This window comes from Alexandromys fortis, unplaced genomic scaffold, assembly GCF_014885135.2.
Source record: "Alexandromys fortis isolate MF-2015 unplaced genomic scaffold, M_Fortis_MF-2015_v1.1 scaffold_189, whole genome shotgun sequence".
Lineage (NCBI taxonomy): Eukaryota > Metazoa > Chordata > Mammalia > Rodentia > Cricetidae > Alexandromys > Alexandromys fortis.
The window spans coordinates 2,957,431-2,980,755 of NW_026068081.1; the positions used below are offsets into that span (position 1 = coordinate 2,957,431).

General features: G+C 40.3%; 1 protein-coding gene across 1 annotated transcript; it reads left to right on the top strand.

Annotated features, from left to right (window-relative positions):
• The first annotated feature begins 395 nt into the window (after nucleotides 1-395).
• On the top strand, nucleotides 396-22,150 carry Nkap (NFKB activating protein). The gene is made up of 9 exons (XM_050121922.1): nucleotides 396-904; nucleotides 4,178-4,258; nucleotides 10,648-10,718; nucleotides 10,900-11,040; nucleotides 15,026-15,089; nucleotides 16,907-17,016; nucleotides 17,105-17,180; nucleotides 18,505-18,654; nucleotides 21,655-22,150. Exons 1-9 carry the CDS (start codon nucleotides 525-527, stop codon nucleotides 21,827-21,829), a joined length of 1,248 nt encoding a protein of 415 aa, XP_049977879.1. The 5' UTR covers nucleotides 396-524; the 3' UTR covers nucleotides 21,830-22,150.
• Nucleotides 22,151-23,325: the final 1,175 nt, after the last annotated feature.

Below are 23,325 nucleotides of genomic sequence, written 5' to 3' on the forward strand. Positions count from 1 at the left end.
GTGTGTACGTGCACGCGCGTGTATGTGTGTCTGTTACAATACATACACAGATACAAAAGCTCACACCATACAGGCAAATAAAACCGCACACGGAACACATTGAGAATTGGTGTTGTTCACACAGCTACTCAATGAAATATGTACAGCATTCATCGTAACTTTGCTCCAGGTATTAGAGTTCCAGGTATTAGGGTTCCAGGTATTAGGGTTCCAGGTATTAGAGTTCGCGCGGTTTACATTTCTGAAACCTCACTAGGAACTGTACGAGTCCGTGGCTCGAGTTTCCCGACCGGCTTCTTTATACTAATACACACATCCCTTCCTGTTGGCTGCAAGGCGCCTGGGTCCAGGGGAAGGGGTTTACCGACGTACCCGGAACTGTTTCCGAGGTTTTTTTTTTTTCTTTTTTTTTTTCCTGGTTTGCTAAACGCTGCGGGCTCTTGGACGCCTGGCGTCTTAGACCCTTTGGGGGCCGCGAGAGCGCCCCCTTGTCCCGCCCCTTGGCGGGTTCAGCTTCCACCACCATGGCTCCTGTGTCGGGCTCGCGTAGCCCTGAACGGGAGGCCTCCGGGGGAAAACGGCGCAGTTCGTCGAGGAGCCCTAAGCCCAGCAAGTCTTCCCGCTCCCCGCGGGGTCGCCGCTCTCGCTCTCGCTCTTGTTCTCGGCTCTGTGACCGGAATGGTCTGAGCCATTCGCTGAGCGGCTTCAGCCAAAGCTCTCGAAACCAGTCTTATCGCTCCCGCTCTAGATCGCGTTCTCGAGAGCGGCTCTCTGCGCAGCGGAGTGCCCCTTTTGCTTCTGCATCCTCGTCTGCCTATTATGGCGGCTACTCGCGCCCCTACGGGGGCGACAAGCCATGGCCAAGCCTGCTGGACAAGGAGAGGGAGGAGAGTCTGCGGCAGAAGTGAGTGAGATCGCCGCATCCTCTCTTGGAGTCCGTCTGCCTTTGAGTCCAGCCAGTCGTTCATTGTTTCTGTTTGTATTTTGCTTCCCACCCACCTCGCACCTTTTTCATCCTGTTCTTCAGTCCATCTCACGACCTTTTAATTTATCCTTTTCTAACTTAAATTTTCATTCATCCCCAGACTCCTTCATAAAGTGCCCCGTTTTCCCACTACCTACTTCCCCCCTCCTGTCTTTGCAGGCTGAAAACGCTAAGAGCCTCGGCTCTATTGTAGTTCTTTGGTTGTGTCATTATCCGTGAGCTTCTCGCTATTCTTCACTAAACTGAACTTGTGGAAAGTAGAGGTTCTATTTTATTGTTCACAGAATTAGTAGTGCCTGCCTCTTGGTAGGCATGCAACAACCATCGCTTGTTGCATGAAGGAACAGACGAGCTTGCGATAACACGATGTCAGTGGGAAAGTTTTGCTGGGAATTGGTAAGGAATTTAATTAAGGGTCTGTATTGGGTAGGAGGAAACCTTCCTCTATGCAAGATGGTTAGATGAATGTAAGAAAAGTACTCTGCCAAACTGTGGATGAGGCTATATTAGGAAAAGTTTTGTGAAGTGGTCTCAGCCATTTTTGACCATGAAAAGCAATGCAGGTATGAGATCAGATCTCCTCTAATGGAGTTCTTGGTTTAAAAAGCCTGTGGTTGCAACAGCTATGAGTCTCAGCAGGAAGTCAGATCAGTGTCGTCCTCATCTCCGTAGCAAGTTTAAGGCCAGCCTGGTATACAGGAGACCGTGTCTCAGAAAATACGTTAAAAAGGCTGGGCATGATGGCTCAGCATTCAGAATGGAGGGCAGGTAGCCTGGACTGCAGAATAAATTCAAGGTCGGCCTGAGGGAGAGTGAGACCCTAAGAGAGAGGCATTTATTGCTGCATTAGTCATAGTGCTAATATTATGAAGTTTATTATGTTTGTTAAGCATTATGTCTTAGGCACTGGACTAGGCCTTTACCATGTGTTTTAAAAGGATAAAACTTAAAACATTACAGGCATTAGGGGCAAGTAAACTCTCTAACTGTTGAGAAATGTTTTCGTGATATTTTTTTTCCTTCCAGGAGGGGAGGACATAAAGTCTAATAGTAAAAAGGGCAGGCTTCACAGGCACTCTGCCTGAGGATGAAGATTTTGTTTGCCATGAAGCAGGTAGCTTTGGGCAAGTCAGTTGACCTCTCTGAGCTTCGCTTCTTCATCAGAAAGGGGTGCGGGAAATTAGTAACAAGGCTTTTAAGGTTCTACTAACTTCCATAAATGCGTGAAAACGGAAACAGTAAGACAGTTCTGAATTGTTAGAGACTTGATTATCCAATTTAAATTATTCAGCATGGTGTAGTCCCCACAGAGTATGTGGGCTGGAAAGCAAACGGTGAGCCAGGAGTTTTGTGAGCTCATGTCTCTAATCCATGACTTGAGAAAGGATCAGGAGTTGAAGACTAGCTGGACCCTGCTATATGAGATCCAGTCTCAAAAACAGGTGGAGAGGATTTACTGGAATGTTATAATTCCTTGGATGGAATTTGCATTTGTACTTTTAGATGACTTGAAGTTTATTCTGTCTGTTAAACATTGTGTTTTAGGCTCAGTACTAGGCTTTGTAGCATGTGTTTAAAAAATGAGAACTTTTAAAACATTACAGGAGCAACATGTATGAGGCTTTGTGTTCTTTGTGGTTGGGTAGGCATTCTTCCCCTAGCAGTTACAAAGAGATGAATTCCCTTTTAAATTATCATTTTGACGAAATAAAAAAAAGCCTTCAAGTTTTTCCCATGATGAAAGAAGTTAAAAGAAAATCAAGCCAATTATATTTCTGTTATAATGATTAATTTTTAAACTGTAAGTTGCAAGCTACTACACTTTAAGGAATTCAGGCTTCCACCCCAATAATTATTTTTTATCTTCAAATAATTATTTCTTTTGGGGGGGTGGTTTAGACAAGGTCTGTCTGTACAGCTGTTCTAGAACTTATGTAGACCAAGCTGGCCTCAACAAAAAGGGACCCGACGTACTTTGCTTCCCAAGTGCTGGGACTGAAGGCACCAACCACTATACATGGTTATTATGTTTTGAATTCTGTGTAGGAATGTGCGTCTGTGTATGGATATGTACATGTGAGTGTAGATGCCTTGGAAGGCCAGAAGCATCAGATCTCCTGGAGCTGGAGTTACAGGCAACTGAGAATCAACCGTCTTGGATGCGGGGGACCAAACTCCAGTCCTCTGCAAGAACAATATGTGCTCTTCATTGGGCCATCTCTCCTGCCCAGAGTTTGTATGTTAAGTTTATGAGTAGTAGTAAATATTAAAACAGAATTAGCCACATACACAAAATGAAAAAAGGTGTCCTCCCAAGAGTAGAGAACATACTCCTACCCCTAAAAGGATCTGGATGGAAAACTGGTCATAAGCCTTATGGAGCATGAGGACAGTTTTTGTTAAAGAAAATTTTCCTTTCTCTCCAGAATCCCCTTTATTTTTATTTCATCTTTATCTTCACTACTTCCTAGGTTTCTGAAAACAAAGTTTGACCAAATCAAAAGATTTCACTACTTTATAAATATACGTAAACAAATGAATTTATTTTTAAATATAAACCTTTCTTAGCCGGGGGTGATGGCGCACACCTTTAATCCCAGCACTAGGGGAGGCAGAGGCAGGCGGATCTCTGTGAGTTTGAGGCCAGCCTGATTTAGAAAGCAAGTTCCAGGACAGACTTCAAAGCTACACAGAGAAACTCGTCTCAAAAGAAAAAAAAAAAACCAACAACAAAACACCAACCTCCTCCACCCTCAAAACCTTTCTGTTACACTTTACAGTTAAATGGGCATTTAGAAGCTATGCCACACATTCAGTAAAAGGGATGCCCTTGACAGTCTGACTGCCATTTCTTTCATTTTTGCCACTGCCACTGAAGCACTCTATAGTTTACACCTGTTTATGATACTATCAGAGCATCAACTCCTACCTACAGAGCTTATATTTAAATCAAGTTTTTATTAACTTTTCAAACATACATAAATCCAGGTGTTTCTGTAGCCCCAGCTATGTCGAAGGCTGGATCACTTGAGCCCAGGAGTTCAAGGCCAGCCTAGTCAACACGGTAAGATCCTGTCTCAAAAGATATATGAGGAACATAATACTAGAAGACTTGATTCCTGTTGAGTTTTATTATATGTTTAGGAAACAGTTCATCCATTGAGTTATAATTTAAATATTTATATCTTTTAGGAGATTAAGTGAAAGAGAGAGAATTGGAGAATTGGGAGCTCCTGAAGTTTGGGGACTTTCTCCAAAGAATCCTGAACCAGAGTAAGTAGGTTAAAAAAATATCATTTTAAAATGTTAATAGCATTTGTTTAAATCCTGGTCTGCAGTCAAATTTTTTTAATTATATTTTCTTACATTTTATTTATTTGAACATGTATGTATGTGCACAGGTGGAGGTCAGAGGACAACTTGAAGGAGTCGGTTCTCTCCTTCCACTATGTGGGTCCCAGGGATTGAACTCAGGTCGTCAGGCTTAGCAGCAAGCGCCTTTACCTACTGATCCATCTCGCCAGCCCTACTGTCAAAATTTTTAAGTGAAGAGCTTCAAGTACTTACCAAAATTTTTTTTTGCCTTCTTATGATTTATACTATTTTACCCCTTATATTAAAAAAACCCCATGGAACATGGGTAATAATTACAGATACAGTTAGTAGATTTTAGCACATTCATTGTGTGTGTGTGTGGGGGGGTTGCTTTGTTTTGTTTTGTTTTGTTTTGTATTTGAGACATGGTCTCATTCCCTGATCCAGGCTGTTTGGAACCCACAGTATAATAACCAAGGCAGAACTCAGCTTCACAGCAATCCTCCTGCCTTAACCCCCTAAATGCTGGAATTCCTGGCATAGATCACCATGCCCTGCTTAACTGCTGTCTTGAAATTATAACTCATGAATCATTAATTTCCTACTCAGATTCGTTATTAAAAATAATATATTTATAATATTTTTCTTTTTTTTCAACTAACCCACCATCAGACTGCTAGGTATTAGCATAAGTAATAAAAATAGAGGTAATTTATTAAGAAAGAAGGCCCTCCTGAGAGTGGAAGTGGGCTAGTGAGCTGGGGAAAGTAGACACTCAAAACCTGGAAAATTCATGTGTGTGAGTGATTGTGTGCGGGGTTCCGAATTTGAAGTCAGATATCTTCTGTGATCTCTTCTCTACCTTATATTTTAAGTTTACATTGATTTATTCTCTCTCTCACACATACACAGTCTGTGCACGGGTGTTCTGAGTGTACTCACATAACACATGTGGAGGTCAGAGGACAACTTGCAGGGGTTGGTTATCTTCCACTGTGAGGGTTGTAGGAGATATAATTCAAGTTGTTAGGGTTGGCATAAAGTGTCCTTACCTGCTAAGGCATCTTGCTAGTCCAGCACCTTCTTTTTTAAGACAGAGTTTTTCAATGAACCTGGTGCTGATTCAGTGAGCATGATTGGTTGACCAATAAGCCCTAGGAATCTTGCTGTCTCTGCCTCTCTGATTAGAGTTACAGGTGAATGCCACCCCACCCATCATTTTTCTGTGGGTGCTGGGAATCTGAACTCAGGTCCTTGTGCTTATGTGACAAACATTTGATCAACTGAGCTACCTCTCTGACCCCTGAATTAAAAAAAGTTCAGACAGATATAACATTGTCCATTGCCATATTCCCACCCCTTGCTTCCTTTTGTTCTCCTAAACACTTTCATTTCTTCTTTCATTTTATACATACATACATGATCTTATGGGACTATATGGAATCTGGGAACCACAAATCAGATAAAACATGAAATTTGTATTTCTGGGACTGGCCTCATTTGCTCAACAGGATGATAGCCTTTTGCACCTGTTTTCCTGTACATGGTGGAACTCCATTCTTCTTTTTGGCTGGAAATGTTGTGCACATACACTACGTCTGTACGTCTGTAGCTGGATACCTGGTTTGTCCCACGGCTGAGCTGCTGTGAATAGTCTGCAGTTTACATTGTGTGTGTGTGTCTCTGTGATGTGATGACTCTAGTTCTTCGGGCAGATCAGGCAGATGCCCAGGAGTGGTAGAGCTAGATTCTGTGGAGGATCTATTTTTGTTGTTGTTGTTGTTTGAGAAACCTCCATACTGCTTTCCACAGACGCTGGATCAGTCTATTTTCCAACTGACTGTATATAAAGGCTCCCTGTTGTCTACATCCTCACCAGCATTTGTACTGAGTTGTTCTCGTTCTTTTTTTTTTTTTTTTTTTTTTTTTGAGACAGGGTTTCTCTGTGTAGCTTTGGAGCCTGTCCTGGAACTGGTTCTACAGACCAGGCTGGCCTCGAACTCACAGAGGTCCGCCTGCCTCTGCCTCCCTAGTGCTGGGATTAAAGGCCTGAGCCACCACTGCCAGGCTCTTAATTGTTTTCTTAATGGCTGGGGTAAGGTGGACTCTCAGTGTAGTTTTCATCCACATTTCACTGATGGATAATGAGGTTGAATTTTTGTGTATGTGTTTATTGACCATTTGTATTTTGTCTTTTGAGAACCATCTGTTCATTCCATTAGCCTGTTTTTATTTATTTATTTTTTATTTGTTTGTTTATTTGAGACAGGGTTTTTCTGTGTAGACCCAGAAGTCCTGGAACTTACTCTGTAGACAAGGCTGGCCTTGAACTCACAGAGATCAGCCTTCCTCTGTCCCAAGTGCTGGGACTAAAGGGGTGTGCCACCACCACCTGGCTGAGTGCATTTATTGTGTTGGTTTCTTTTTTTTTCTTTTATTTATTTTTTATTGAGAATAAGAAAAAAAAAGTTTCCGCCTCCTCCCAGCCTCCCATTTCCCTCCCCCTCCCTTGTGTTGGTTTCTTGTTTAATGTTTTTGGTTCCTCATATTCTTGTTATCCTCCTCTGCCAGATGTAAGGTTTTCTCCCATTCTGTAAGCTGTTTCTTCACTCAATTTTTTTTTTCTGTGTAAGAGGTTTTAATCTTGTAAGGTCCCATTTGTGATCTGGGGATTTATTTTGTGAACAACTGGTATCCTATTTAGAAAATTCTTACTTACGCCTATCTTTTTTGAAAAAATATTTATTTTATAAGTGTTTTGCCTACATTGTGTATAAGTGTACTGCATACATACCCTGGGCCTGCAGAGGCCAGAAGAGAGCATTAGAGCCCCTGAAACTGGAATTACAGATGGTTGTGAACTGCTGTGTAGGTGCTGGGAACTGAGCTCAGGTCATCTGCAAAGAACAGCCAGTGTGCTAAACCACTGAGCCATCTCTTTATCCCATATGTTCGTATTTCAAAGGATTTCCTCTTAGATTTTCAGAGTTTCAAGTCTACATTAAGGTCACCAAGAATTTTTAAAATTAATATGCTGCTATTTAAAACAATGTTTCTTAATGCTGATGACATCATTTTTATTAATTAAATTTGTTCTTTGACAATTTCAAATAAACGTTTTCTATATCTAATACTCTGAAGTATATCTAGTACTTTTTAGTCGATTCTTAGTTTCTTTTTAAACATTAATATTTTCTAAGCGGGTATCTGTGTGCCCTAGCACACAGGTGGAGTTGCTCTCTCCTTCTACAGTATGGAGTCTAAGGATTGCACTCAGGATATCAGGCTTGACAACAAGCACCTTTAGCTTGCTGGCCCCCATGCCTATTTCTTTTTATTTATTTATTTATTTTAATTAAATTAATTAAATTAATTAATTAATTTTGGTTTTTTTTCAAGACAGGGTTTCTCTGTAGCTTTGGTGCCTGTCTTGGAACTAGCTCTTTAGACCAGGCTGGCCTTGAACTCAGAAACAGCTGTGGGGATTAAGGGCGTGAGCTACCCTACTCAGCTCCACTCTTGGATTTTTTTGAGACAGTATGCTTAATAAGAAACCTATAATTTGTGTCAGGATGATAAAGCGATATTATCTGAAACTTGTTCTTACAGATAACTCATTGAGTGAGGATTAAAAGAAACCCTAAAAATATTTTGATAAGTAATACCCAAGTTATAGCATGTGATCTTCCAAACTTTAAGGATGACACAATATTTTAACTTTCCTTGGGTATCATCAAAGCATTTTAATTTTTTAGAGCCTCTCCCAAAGAATTAAAATTTTTGTTTACATTTATTTACTAGTTTTGACAAGGTCTCACTATGTGGCCCCCGGCTGTCCTGAAACTCACTGTGTAGACCAGACTGGATTCAAACTCACAGAAATCCACCTGCATCTGCCTTCCAAGTGCTGGGATTAAAGGTGTGTATCACCATGTCTTGCTATTTTTATTATTTTTAATTATATGTATTGTGTGGGTTTCCATGGGTATGCACAGCTAGGCGCTAGTGCCCCCAGAGGCCAGGGATATCAGATTTCTTTGAACTTGAGTTTTAGGTGATTTTGAGCCACCCAGCATGGGTACTGGGAGTCAAGCTCAGCTGCTGTTCAAGAGCAGTGCACACTCTACTTGCTGTGCAAATAACAGCTGGTAGAGTGCTTGTCTAGAATGCCTAATTCCCTGGGTTTAATCTCTAGCACCAAATAAACCAGGCATGGTGGTACATGATTTATAATCTCAGGATTGAAGAGGTAGAGGCAGGGGGTAGGGGTGCTAAAGTGAAAGGCTATCCTTAGCTACAGAGTTAAACCCCAGCATGAACTAGAGACCCTGTCTCAAAAGCCAACTGTGCAGGCCAGCCATATGTTTCAGTAGGTAAAGGTGCTTGCTGCCAACTCCGACAACTTCATCAAATCCACGGGACCCACATGGGTAGAAGGAGATAACCAAATCCTAAATATTGTTCTCAGACCCCCACAGTAGTGGACACATATGTGCACGCGTGCACTCGTGTACACCTACACACACTCACACACGTACTAAGCAAGCTAAATGTGAAAAATGTTTTCAAACCCCCAAACAAAAAGCTTACTTTCAGAATTTATTTTGCTAATTCTGTAGTCTGTTAAGGTCTAGGGAGATGGGAGTTGTTCCAGTGTATATCCTTTACCTACTTAGAATAAAGTTCTGAAGCTAGGATATCTCCTGGTTATAGATCAGTGAGACCTAGGTTTGATTCCTACAGTCAATAATAAAATCATGAACTCTTTCATCAACCTTCATGTTTGCCTTTTCTTGATCTTTCCTTATGTTTTCTATTTCTCAACTTGTATCTTGTGAATTTCTTCTGAAAATATAAATCTTACACATTGCTTTTTTTTTTTTTTAAGATAGGGTTTCTCTGTGTAGCTTTGGAACCTGCCATGGACTGAGTGGGGAGCCACTCAGACCGTGGGAGAAGCAGGTCTTGGTAATCAGGAAGGTACAAGTTCGGTGAATGACAGACAGACACAACACACAAGAGAGTGGTTGGAATCTGCTGTGATTTTACTGAATTCATGTTTTCATTATATAGTATTCAAACAAAGAACAAATCAGAAGGTCATGTGTCATTGGTTGGCACAGTATGAAAGCTTCTTTTAGTCACATCAGCAATATTTAAGAAAAGTATATTATCAGGAACAGGTGTTAGACATAAAGCATCCTTAGAAGAGGAAATCTTGTCCTTGGGAATGTAAACCTCAGGCAAGTGGTTTCATCTTATGAATAGAAAGTTTCTGTCTCATTATCGCTATCATGGCCTTTCCTCTTCCTAACCCTTTCTTTATCTCATCTAGTGACCAAATATACCTAATCAGTTCTCTGCACCTGCTGAAATATACTTTTTAGTACCTTCTTATGCAGCAGACACCATGGGGTTTGGGATCTAGCAAGCCTATCCATAAAGTTCAGAGTATAATATAACCCTCTTTGTCCATACCGTATCTATTCCCTTGCTCATCATACATCCCGTGTATGTAGTCTTATACATTCCCATACTGTGCTTCCCTATCCCAGAGCTGTTCGTGAAGAGACAATCCTTGTCTTGTAGATACATAGAATATCATTATTATAAAAGAGATTATGCAAAGCCCATATCCCGCATAGCCAGCTAATCGAGAAACAATCTATGCCTCAGCAGTGGCTAATACTGGGCCGTCTGCCATTGACCTCCAGGGAGCCTAGTCCCATAGGACATGTAGCTCCTGTCCGGCATAATGACATATGTCATGTCACACAGACGACACTGGAGTTGGTGTGGCAGGAACCTGTCCTGGAACTCTGTAGACCAGGCTGGCCTTGAACTCACAGTGATCTGCCTGCTTTTGCTTCCTGAGTGCTAGGATTAAAGGCGTGCACCACCACTACCCAGCTACACACTGCTTTTTTAACAGTAGTGTGTAAACTCTGAAGCATTATATAAATATAAGTTATTTTGTTATTAAGGAGATGGTAGACTCTTGAATATACTCTTACAAAAATGGCTTGTCTTTGGGCGCTAGAGAGGTGGTTCAGTGGTTAAGAGCACTGGCTATCGGGCCTGAGTTTGAGCCACAAGACCCATATAGTAATTATTCTGTACAGCCAATTCTAGAGGACCCGATGCTCTCTCTGGCCCCTGTGGGCACCAGGCACAGTCATATGTGTCGGCAGAATGCCAACACAAGTAAGATAAAAGCAACATTAATAATAAGAATAATTTTAAATGCTTTAAAGGTTCCTAGGCAATGAGTGCTGTTGCTGAAAAACTGTATGCTTATTTTAATGCCCTATGGAACATATTTCTTACAACCGTTTTCTCTAATTCAGCTCTGATGAACATACACCAGTAGAGGATGAAGAGCCAAAGAAAAGCACTACTTCAACATCTAGTTCAGAAGGTAATTTTGTAAAATAAGGAATTAATTCATAAATTTCAAAAGTATGTTTATAAATAATTGCACATTGGACCTTGCTTTTACCCAGGCTACCAAACAGCTGTTTCTTTTCATCATTTCCAATATAGTAAGATGTTTGGAAATCCTTCTGTAGAAGTTAATTTTTCACTTGTACTTACAACAGATGAAAAGAAGAAGAAAAGGAAATCCGGTCATTCAAAAGAAAGATCCAAGAAAAGGAGAAAGAAAAAGTCATCTAAAAGAAAGCATAAGAAATATTCTGAAGACAGTGACAGTGACTCTGAGTCCGAAACAGACTCCAGTGGTAAGAAAGCTGTGTCATTCTGCAAACCCTGGACTGCATTCTCATTCTTCAGAATGTTATGTGTGGGAGTGTTTTGTCTGCAAGCGTGGGTCTGTGCACCATGTGTATTTCCTCCGCTGTCAGATTCCCCGGAACTGGAGTTACAGCTGGTTATGACCACCATGTGAGTGCTGGGAATCAAACCCAGTCCTCTGGAAGAGCTGCCAGGGCTCTTAACTACTAAGCCATTACTCTAGCCCCTGAGCTTTTAAAAAATTTGTTGAATTATAGCCGTAATTCTAGCCATGTTAGTTTTCTGATTATATTTTCTGCACTTAAGTATGTGTCACTTGGTACAGCAGGCCTCTGCCTTCCGAGCTAGTCACTCCTGGCTTCGCCTTGGCTTACTCTGAGCAGCAGTGGACATGCAGTAGGTTTGTGATACACAGATTTCAAAAACAACTAGTCTCCACTTCCAGGTCAACCATTCCTTAATTATTGTCCCAAATCAGCCATGGTTTTTATTACATTTTTCTTCATTTATTTTGTTCATATGTGTTTATGTGGACATGCATACCACGGGATATGTGTAGAAGTTAGAGAGTAACTTTGAGGAGTTGAAATTTCTCTCCTTCCATCATGTGGGTTCTGGGGATTGAACTTAGGTCCTTAAGCCCAGCAATAAGCAATCTTATCAATTGAGTCATCTTGCAGTGCATTTCTGGCTGCTTTTAAAATTCCTCTATATCCCCAAATATGTAGTGATATTTTGTTTGTCATCTAACAACTAAAGCTTACCTGAAGATCAATCAGAGTGCAGAGCTAAGCCACTAGTTAGCCATAGAGGCCAGGCAGTGGTGGCACACACCTTTAATCCCAACACTCGGGAGACAGAGGCAGACAGATCTCTGTGAGTTCAAGGCCTTCCTGGGCTACACGAGATTGACTCTGTCTAAACAAGAAACATAGCCACACAAAGGTGATCCCAGCACTTGTGATCACAGGCCTTTAATCGCAGCACTAAGGAGGAGGAGAAAGGAGTTATAAGGATGGGCAGAGAGGAATATAAGGTGGGAGGAGACAGGAGCTCAGTCTGAGGATTCAGTCTGAGATACAATCTGAGGATGCAGTTGGAGATGCAGTCTGAGGATGCAACCTGAGATGTAGTCTGTGGGTGCAGTCAGAGATACAGTCTGAGGATGCAGTTGGAGATATAGTCTGAGGATGCAGTCGGGAGTGCAGTCTGAGGATGCAGTGTGAGATGCAGTCTGAGGATGCAGTGTGAGATGCAGACTGAGGATGCAGTCGGAGATACAGTCTGAGGATGCAGTCGGAGATGCAGTTTGAGGATGCAGTGTGAGATGTAGTCTGAGGATGCAGTATGAGATGCTGTCTGAGGGTGCAGTCAGAGGATGCAGTCAGAGGTACATTCTGAGGATTCAGTCAGAGATGCAGTCTGAGGATGCAGTCGGGGGTGCAGTTTGAGGATGCAGTGTGAGATGTAGTCTGAGGATGCAGTATGAGATGCTGTCTGAGGGTGCAGTCAGAGGATGCAGTCGGAGGTACATTCTGATTATTCAGTCAGAGATGCAGTCTGAGGATACAGTTGGAGATACAGTCTGAGGATGCAGTCGGGGGTGCAGTCTGAGGATGCAGTGTGAGATGCACTGTGAGATGCAGTCTGAGGATGCAGTCAGAGATGCAGTCAGGATGAAGTCAGAGATACGGTCTGGGGTGCAGTCTGAGGGTGCAAGCTGAGGATGCAGTCAGAGATGCAGTCTCAGATACAGTCTGAGGATTCAGTCAGAGATGCAGTGTGAGATGTAGTCTGAGGATGCAATCTGAGATGCAGTCTGAGGGTTCAGCCAGAGATGTAGTCTGAGGATGCAGTCTGAAATGCTGTCTGAGGGTACAGTCAGAGATGCAGCCTGAGGATGCAGTCTGAGAATCCAGTCTGAGGGTACAGTCTGAAGATGCAGTCAGAGATGCAGTCAGAGATGCAGTCAGAGATGCAGTCTGAGGGTGTAGTCAGATGCAGTCAGATACAGGCTGAGGATGCAGTCGGAGATACAGTTTGAGGATGCAGTGTGAGATGTAGTCTGAGGATGCAATCTGAGATGCTGTCTGAGGGTACAGTCAGAGATGCAGTCTGAGGATGCAGTCAGAGACACAGTCAGAAGATGCAGTCGGAGGTACATTCTGAGGATTCAGTCAGATGCAGTCTGAGGATACAGTTGGAAATGCAGTCTGAGGATGCAGTCATGGATGAAGTCAGAGATACAGTCTGAGGTGCAGTCTGAGGATGCAGTCAGAGATGCGGTCGAAGGATGCATTCGGAGATGCAGTCTGAGGTGCAGTCTGAGGGTGCAATCTGAGGATGCAGTCAGAGATGCAGTCTGAGGTGCAGTCTGAGGATGCAGTCAGAGATGGAGTCTGAGGTACAGTGTAAGGGTGCAGTCAGATGTAGTCAGATACAGTCTGAGGATGCAGTCTGAGGATGCAGTCAGAGATGCAGTTGGAGATACAGTTTGAGGATGCAATCTGACTTGCAGTCTGAGGGTTCAGTCAGAGATGCAGTCTGAGGATGCAGTCAGAGATACAGTCCAAGGATGCAGTCTGAGGATGCAATATGAGGTGCAGTCTGAGGATACAGTCTAAAAATGCAGTCACAGATGCAGTCAGAGGATGCAATCGGAGATACAGTCTGAGGATGCAGTTGGGGTGTAGTCTGAGGATGCAATCTGAGATGCAGTGTGAGGATACAGTCTGAGATGCAGTCTGAGAATACAGTCGGAGATGCAGTCTGAGGATGCAGTTGGATATACAACCTGAGGATGCAGTCGGAGATGCAGTCTGAGGATTCAGTCAGAGATGCAGCCGGAGATACAGTGTGAGGATGCAATCTGAGATACAGTGTGAGGATACAGTCAGAGATGCAGTCTGAGAATACAGTCGGAGATGCAGTCTGAGGATGCAGACAGAGATACAGTCTGAGGATGCAGTCTGAGATGCGGTGGGAGGATGCAGTCGGAGGGATTCAGAATTCGTAGAGACAGATGCATTTTGAAGTTTCATAGAGACGCAGCAGTCTGAGGATTTGTAGAGATAGGGTCGGCCCTTCAATCTGAACATTGGTAGAGGTAAGAACTCTCTAGTGACTGGCCACTCTGCTTCTCTGATCTCTCAGCTTTCACCCCCTAATATCTAGGTTTTTATTGTTAAGACCAGTTAGAGTTTGTTCTCCTCCATGCTTTCCTCTGTCAGCCCAGATTCTGCTTGTTTCATTACCATCTCCCTCCATTCCACTGAGATTCTGGAAAGCATTCTCTTCCTCTGCTACATGCACAGCGTTGTCCCTTTTTGCTTTTGTTTTTCTCACTATGAAACTTTGACAATTCTCAGGGAAGTAAAGGGAATAAGGTAATCATCATCTTTATTATTAGTTTTGTTAGCATTTTGATATAGTTGCATAAAATATGGGGATAGGGGAAGTTGCTGAGCTCTTCAGAGTAAGTTGTCATTCTCCTTGACTAAATATATATATATATATCTTTGAAATAGGACATTTTCCTATTTAATCAATGCTATTAACTCAATGAGTAAATTAATAGTGATTCCCTATATTATTTATACTTAGTGGGGACTTTAATATTTTACATTTATTTATCGTTTGTGTTATGCATTCATACATGCCTATAAATTGTGTGGAGATCAGAGAACAACTTATAGGAATCAAGTCTCTCCTTCCACCACATAGTTCTAGGGCTCAAATTCAAGTCAGTTTGGATAGTAAGCATTTTACCCATTGAGCCATCTTGCTGGTCCATGGCTTTAATTTCTTTGATTCCTGCCCCTAGTATAGTTCCTGGCAAGTTTCAATAAATGTTAGAATGAATAAATTTCTCTGTAACAACTAATGAATATTTACAATAGAATATTTACCTGTTAAAATATTGGGATTTTGAACTTTAAATTCTTTTTAATAATAATGTGCTTTAATTTTCAGATGAAGATACAAAAAGAAGAGCAAAGAAAGCTAAGAAAAAAGAAAAAAAGAGAAAACGGAGAACGTCAGTTTTTCTTTTCTTTTTAATGAAAAAGTTTAAAATGTAGATAAAATTATGTAAAATAGTATAATGGTCATACACACACACACACACACACTCAGTCTGACCTATTACCCTCTCATGGGTAATCTCTACCACCCTCCAATCATTTTGGTATTAATGAGAGCTATCATTCCCTCCATAAATAATTTGATAATTTAGTACCTTTCTCTAAAAGGTATTCGTTTAAAGAAAAGTAAAGATAGTAATTTCTATTGTGCTTAAAATGTTAATAGTCATTGGGGAGTGGTGGCTCACACCTTTAATCCCAGCACTCAGGAGGCAGATGTAGGCTGATCTTTGTGAGTTCCAGGCTAGCCTGGTCTACAGAGTGAATTCCAGGCCAGCCTGGTCTACAGAGTGAGTTCCAGGACAGCCAGTCCTATTCAGAGAAACCCTGTCTTGAGAAAACAAAAAAATTTAATAGTCAATTCCCTGTAGTTTTTTTCCTGTAGTTTATTCAAATCAGAATACAATTAATGTCCCTAATCAAATTGGTTATTCAGAGTAAATTAGCATGTTTTTCTGTCTTCTCTATTTCTTGGAGAGAGAAGGGGAAGGTATCTTGAGGTGGGCAAGGTTCAAATTGGAACTTCGGCCAGGAATACTTTCTAGGTGGTGCTATGTAACACCATCAGTAGGCAACAGATGTTTTGTCTCTTTTTAACATATTAGCAAACTAATGGTCTTTGTCAAGAGTCAGTATATCACTGAGATTGCAAAGCAGTGGGAGTTTACTTTGAATGCTGCTATTTAAACATATTTGCTGTATTTTAACCCATTATACTGAAAACTTTTATTAACGCTTACATTGATGAGAACTCGTTTTTGTTTTGTGGCGGTTATTTTTTTTTTTTTTGCATTTTGTTTTGTTTTTGTGGGATTTTTTTTTTGTTTTGGGGATTGTTTTATTTTTTTAAAGGTTTATTTTCATTTAAGTGTATATATGTATGTGTCATGTATATACAGGTACCTGGAGAGGACAGTAAAGGGCATCAGATCCCCTGGAGCTACCTGATGTGCTGGGATATGAACTCTAGTTCTCTGAAAGAGCAGCAAGCATTTGTAACTGCTGAACCATCTCTTTAATCTCTGATGTTTATTTTATTTTATTTTTTTTACACAAGGGTCTATAAACCCCAGACTGGCCTCAGGCTCACTAGATATCATAGGATGTGTTTGAACTCCTGATTTTCCTGCCTCTAGCTCCCAAGTGCTAGGAATACATGTAGTTAGTCTTTTTTTGTCCCACCAACCAGCTCCCAAATCACACCACAGAGACATTTTATTAATTATGAAAGCTTGGCTGATAGCTTAGGCTTTTTTTTATAACTTAAATTAACCCGTTTCTATTCATCTGTGTGGTACCATGTGGCTCGTGGCTTTTACTTCTCTTCCTGCAGGTTTTGCTTCCTTTATGTCTGACTGGAGACTCAAACTTCTCCCCAGTATTCTCTGTCCTGAAAATCCTGCCTAGCTATTGGCCATTTAACTTTTTATTAAACCAATCAAAGTGACACTTCTTTACAGTGTACAAAAAGATTTTTTTTTTGCAGCAATTACAGACATAAGCTATCACCTCCTGCCTGAGAGTTAACTTTTAAGTTATTTTATTTCTATTAACTTTCTACATGATAAATATATTTTGTTGATCTTTTAGTTATTTCTTGTTGATAGTAAAATACTACTTGGTTAACTGAGAAAACTGAATTGAAAAGAAAACATAAGAATGCCTTTTAATATGAGAATAATTAATTTGTATTAAATTATAATCCTTGCAGGAAGAAATCTAAGAAAAAGAAGTCTAAGAAGAACAGAAAAGACTCCAGTGATTCAAGCTCCAAAGAGTCCCAAGAAGAATTTCTAGAGAATCCTTGGAAGGATCGATCAAGTAGGTTCTTGCAGTTGACTAACTCAAAACATGAAACAGTAACTGATTAGTCAAGTTGTGAATGTGCTTCTTAATATTTTTCATGCAGAGGCAGAAGAACCATCAGATCTCATTGGCCCAGAGGCTCCCAAAACAATTGCTTCCCAAGATGATAAGCCTTTGAAGTAAGTAGCAGTGTACAGTTGTGGGGTTTGGTGGTTCTCTTTGTTGTAGGCTATTTGCTTTGTTTTCTGCAGTACTGAGTATGGTCATGCCAGGTTAGCAGGCTGACCCTGAACTGTGCGTTCAGCCAGTAGCAGTGTATTTGCAGTATCTAAAGGACTTTCTTAGCTCAGTATGGTGCTCATACCTGTGATCCCAGCATTTGGAAGGACGAAGCAGGGAGATCTGGGAATTCAAGGACATTCTAGGCTACATTATGATCTCAAGGCCAGTCTGGGCTACAGGAGACCTGGTTTCTCCAAAATAAAAACAAGCTCTTTAACTGTCCTTCAAAGTCCCCTTCCAATAGAAGGAGCATATGGCGAACCCCAAAGCTTCTACCCTCTTTAGTCCTCACAGCACTGCTTGTTTCTCGTGTTCAGTGCCATTTTTAAAGTTTTTATCAGTTTACCCATTTTTTATGGGGGAGGGGAAGTCAGAGGACAACTTTTAGGGGTCGGTTCTCTTCCTCCACCATATGGTTACCAGGGATTGAACTTGGGTCAGCAGACTTGATGGTAAATGTCTTTACCTTAACTGTGAGCCTCCTCTGCAGCCCATGCAGTATATTATTTGTGTTTCTTTTATAGTGTAGTATAGTTATCTTTATAACTATATAAATTTTGTAAGTGCAGAGATTACTTGTGTATCACAAACTTCAAGTTTAATAGGAAATACAAGAAACCATCGGTAGCCGCGGGCGGTGGTGTTGCACGCCTTTAATCCCAGCACTCGGGAGGCAGAGGCAGGCGGATCTCTGTGAGTTCAAGACCAGCCTGGTCTTCAAGAGCTAGTGCCAGGACAGGCTCCAAAGCTACAGAGAAACCCTGTCTCGAAAAACCAAAAAAAAAAAAAAAACCAAAAAAGAAACCATCACTGAACTGCTTTAAAAAAAAAATCTCTTTTAATCAAAGGCAAAAGATAATTTTTACCGTATGGCATTATTTTATTATTTGTTACAAGTTATATTGTGATATTTATTTGGGTTTTTAGAGAGAATGCTCTGAGGACAAACAATAATGGTAATACCTGATTAATTAACCCATAGTTATAAGGTGTGAGTTTTTACTTGTAAACATTGGTTCATTTGTTCTTCCTGATTATTTATACATTTCTAGGTTAGTAGTACAGTATAATGTTCTCTAATAAAAATGAAGTAACTCACATCAGGCACACAGCTGCTCAGTACTGTTATGCACACTACTATCTGAGTGAAAATGACGTGTGCGCTCCTTTTCTATGGAGATAGTTTAATGAGTCTTTTGTGAATTCTGAATTACCTTGTAGCTATGGCCACGCTTTGTTACCTGGTGAGGGTGCAGCTATGGCTGAATATGTGAAAGCTGGAAAGCGAATCCCGCGAAGAGGAGAAATTGGCTTGACGAGTGAAGAGATCGCATCATTTGAATGTTCGGGTTACGTAATGAGTGGTAGCAGGTATTTTCTGGGCATTGAATCAGTTTCCATAATTAACTCTTTTCCTTCTCTATTACTACTAGGATTATATTTTGGTGATGTTTTCACTAAGTGACTATGTCCTAATGGAAAATAGTATACTTGTACACACATGCTGACACACACACACACACACACAAATACTGGTTTCATTAAGAAAAACATACTTAAATAAGATTTAACTATGTATAAAACTTAGCCTCAAACTTTACAATATCTCCAAATTTAAAGACTAGTTTCCAGTTTTATTTTAAACAACTGGTTCACCAGGCACTGGTGGTGTATACTTTTTTTTAATAATGACTTTAATTATGTATACAGTGTTCTGTCTGCATGCTAGAAGAAGGCACCAGACTTCACTATAGGTGGTTGTGAGCCACCTTGTGGTTTCTGGGAATTGAACTCAGGTCCTCTGGAAAAGCAGCCAGTTCATTACCTCTGAGCCATCTCCCCAGCCCTCCAGTTTTATTTTGTATTCATATTTTGGTATAATTTTTACCCTGGAAAATATAGTTAAGTTCAGCCATCTATCATAGAAGAATATGGGAACCCATGAGATAAACTTTGTTGGTTTTTGAGTTTGCCTCCAGGTCTCAGAAGACCAGAATTTCTGGAAGTGAGTAACAGTTAGGGATCATGAAGGATGTGAGGTTCAGCATGAGGAAATAAGACTATGGAAGAAACAGAAAATACTTGACTAATCAGGGAGAGGAAGGGCAGCAATACTGAACTCATGTGGAACTGTGGCTTCTTTAAGATTACAAACTATCTACTAAAACTGCTATTTTGAATTGATACAAGAGACAAATATATGTGGACCCTTCTCTCTAAAGTACCCCAGAATCTTAGATTTCTGCAAACCAGCATCACCTTGGAGGATGACAGCAGAGGCAGGCAGGTCTCTGTGTTTGAGGTCAGCCTGATCTACAGAGAGTTCTAGGACAGCCAGGGCTACAAGGAGAAACCTTGTCCTGAAAAACCAATGAATGGATGAATAATAAAAAAGAAACACTAAAAAAGAATTATGGAGACAGACCATGTTCAAAGATAGAATAGCAATATTGTAAAATCAGTTTTCTCAAATTTATCTGTAGATTCAATAAAACAAAATCACAGCAGTTTATGAAACTTAATAAAGCTGTTCTAAATGCTCTAAATGTTCTAAAATGTATTTCTTAGTCTGAAAGGCCAAGATTAGCCATGTTACTTCTAAAGAAGAGTAGGCAAATAAGATGTGGCCTATCAGAGATGAGAATTAAGAAGCTTGCAGGCCTTAGGAAGCATAGGGAATAACCAAATTATTCAGTGGGATAAAATGCAGAGCCCAAGGACAGTTTTACATGTGTGGAATTTGTGTGTATGAGAGATCATGCCAGATCTGTGCAGAAAGAAGTATTCAGGAAATGGAATAGGAAAAATGTCATCTATATGTTAAAAGAAGAACATAGAACACTGAGTCACTATATATAAAAAGTAGCCACTAGATAACATACTTTCAGAGAGGGTGCCTCTTAGATAAAAATGTATTTTATAAGCAAAACAAAACATGTGCTACCTAGAAGTTTGCCTAGGCTAAAAGTAAGAACTCGTGTCCATCAAAAGACATTAAAATGTGAAAATAACAAGCTCAGGTAAGATTCTTTTGCAATACACACAATTGATAAAGTGCTGATAATGAGAATATTTAAATGAACACCTATAAAAGAAATACGGGGAAATGACAGAAGGTCAATCAAAAGAATATATGTATCCTATATATAAACTAAATGATGTTCATGATTATTGGAAATGGAAATCAAGACCTTGGTGAAATACTGTTTTGTACCCACTTAATAGGAAGAGATTCAAAGTTTTGACAGTGGCAGATACACAAGACCTCTTAAACACTGCTGGTAGCATATCCATTAACAATGTGACATTATCTTGGAAAGTTGGATTCTCATGTGCATTATAACCAAGCAGCACTATACTAGGGTACCCAAGAGAAAATCCTGCCCATGGACTAGAGACACGCATGTAGGTGTTCATTATAGCATCTTTCTGTACCATGTAACTGCACTAAACAACTTAAATATATTCCCATTTCCTCGACTCTCCCATCTTATCCCTAGATACCATTGCACGAACCTGAAATGATTCTCTCCTCTTGTTACCCAGTCTTTCTTGGTTTTTCTGAGAGAAGTTTCTTGAAATAATTATGTAGGCTTGGGTACATATGCACAAAAGAGGTCATTTATTTTTCTCTCTAAATAACAGACCCTTTGAATGCAACATTATAGTTTTCCTCTGCTTCTGTACTTTACTGATCTAACTCTTAGACTGCATCCCGTTTTCTTTATGACCCTTCTGGATTCTAAGGATATTAAACTATCCACAGGATTCCTCATCAGTTATAGATTTTCACTTCATTCTCTTCTTTGTATCAGTGAAGTTGAACATTGACAATGTGACACGTGGTTAACTAAGAGAAATCTTTCATCTGCCCTGTTATGGACTCCACAAAGACAAAACCCACTATTACTGGCTGGGCATGGTGGCATGTGCCTTACATTACAGTGCTGGAGAGGCAGAGGCAGGTGGATCTGTGTGAATTTGAGGTCAGCCATATTAGCCAGAGCTATTTAATGAAACTCTTTTTAAAAAACACACAAAAACCCCCAAACAAAAAAATACACATCATCTAAAACATTTAATAAGTTTCCCATGTCAGTTTATTAGAAATAAGCAAAAAAGAATTGTCTTTAGTATCTGAAATTAATGATAATATCCATTATGCTGACAAACATTGGTGATCATAACTACTAGATATAAGTTAAAGGAAAAGGGACCATCGATAGATAAAATGTATAATCATCTGATGACCGATCTCCAGGTTCTATTGTCACCTTTTAAATAGAAGATTCTATATTAAGAAAGGATTAATGAGGATATACTATAAGAATTATTAGTAAGAAATTAATTAAAAACTAAAATTGTCTTTAGGCATCGTCGAATGGAGGCCGTGCGACTGCGGAAAGAGAACCAGATCTATAGTGCAGACGAGAAGAGAGCCCTTGCATCCTTTAACCAGGAAGAAAGACGGAAGAGGGAGAACAAGATTCTGGCCAGCTTTCGGGAGATGGTGTACAGGAAGACCAAAGGGAAGGATGACAAGTGAGGACTTTCCCACTGTACAAGTGGACATTTCTAACATCAAAAAGGAAATTGTGGGTTCTAGGCATAAAAAGGTTATTGTTTTGTTTGTTTTGGGGGTTATTTTTTGATGTGTGGTTTCAAGCAGTTCAGGTTGGCCTCGGGCTTTGTGGCGAAGGATGACTCTGAGCTCTTGGTCTCCTGCCTCTACCTTCCAAGTGTTGAGATTCCAGATGTGTGCCACTATGCCCAGCCAAAAAGGCTACTGCGCTCTGGAATGGCTTTTCAGTGCTTCCGTGCCTTCTGAATCCTTCAGTCCTTCAATAAAAGATGCTTGTTGATACAATTAGTAAGTTATTTTGGGCTTTTTAAGGTTGACCCTAACTTTCTGGTTTGAAAGTCCAAATTTTGAGTGAAATCATGTAATGTCACAGAGAGAAAGTCGCAGCGGCAGCAGAAGTTTAAATCTTACGTTGTGATTTGGTGTGAATATTTTTAGCTCCATACAGTGTCTGCCCCTGCCCCAGCAGAACTTGGAAATGGCATATCTCTGTCTTGAATGTGTCACAAATGGGCTGTTAACAAAATGAATGATGGTGGTGTTGCTGTAAAAAGCAATTCTGGAATTTGAAAACTGACTGTTTCTATAGTCTGCCCTAGAAATGTATTTTGGGCTAAGTCTACCTCTGCTCTAAAAGCAAGCAAACCAAAAGGCTAACTCACAGATGTGTGGAATAGAAAATGTGAGCATTAGATGTTTTAAGTTGTTAATGAATTACTTAAGATAGTTCTTTCAGCTGCCAGGGTGTAGCTCAGAGTTAGAACATGTGGTTATCATGCATGCGGCCCTAAGCCACATCCCCAGCAGTGCAAAAAAAAAAAAAAAATCAAATGCAGTCTTGGGAAGTCTATTGTTGTGCCAGTATAAAAATACTATTTCTAGCTAAGCTGATATTTAATGGTAGGATAATATGTAAAGGAATGAACGTCAGGAGTGCTAATGAGGGAAAATATAATGTCAGTATTTTAATTAGCTGTTTCATGATAATGAAAGTAAAATATTAAATGTTTTCATTTGTGTTCTTTATGTACTCAGATTTTTTTTTTTTTGAGACAGAGTCTCACTGTGTAGCCCTGGATAGCCTGGAATTCCTAGAATTCCGCCTGCCTCTGCCTTCCTGGTGCTAGAATTAGAGGTGTGTGCCACTGCACCTGGCTATCAGCTTTGATTTTAAACATTGTTAAACTCTTCAGCTTTTTTATATCAATCAGTGTCTTTAATCCCTAACTTTGTAGAAACATTCCTCGCTTTATCACTGCTCGAAAAGTTGAATATATGTTCTTGGAACATGTGTTTTTAGCACACAGCTGCTGAACTGGCCAGCAGTTAGCATGTAGTAACATCTGTGATCTTTGAACTTGAAATGATTTCACTGTATCTGTTCTTCTCAGTCTAGTAAGTCTGCAGTTTCCTAAAACTTCATGGAAACTAGCTTCCAAAGTTTCAAGTCTTACTGGTTC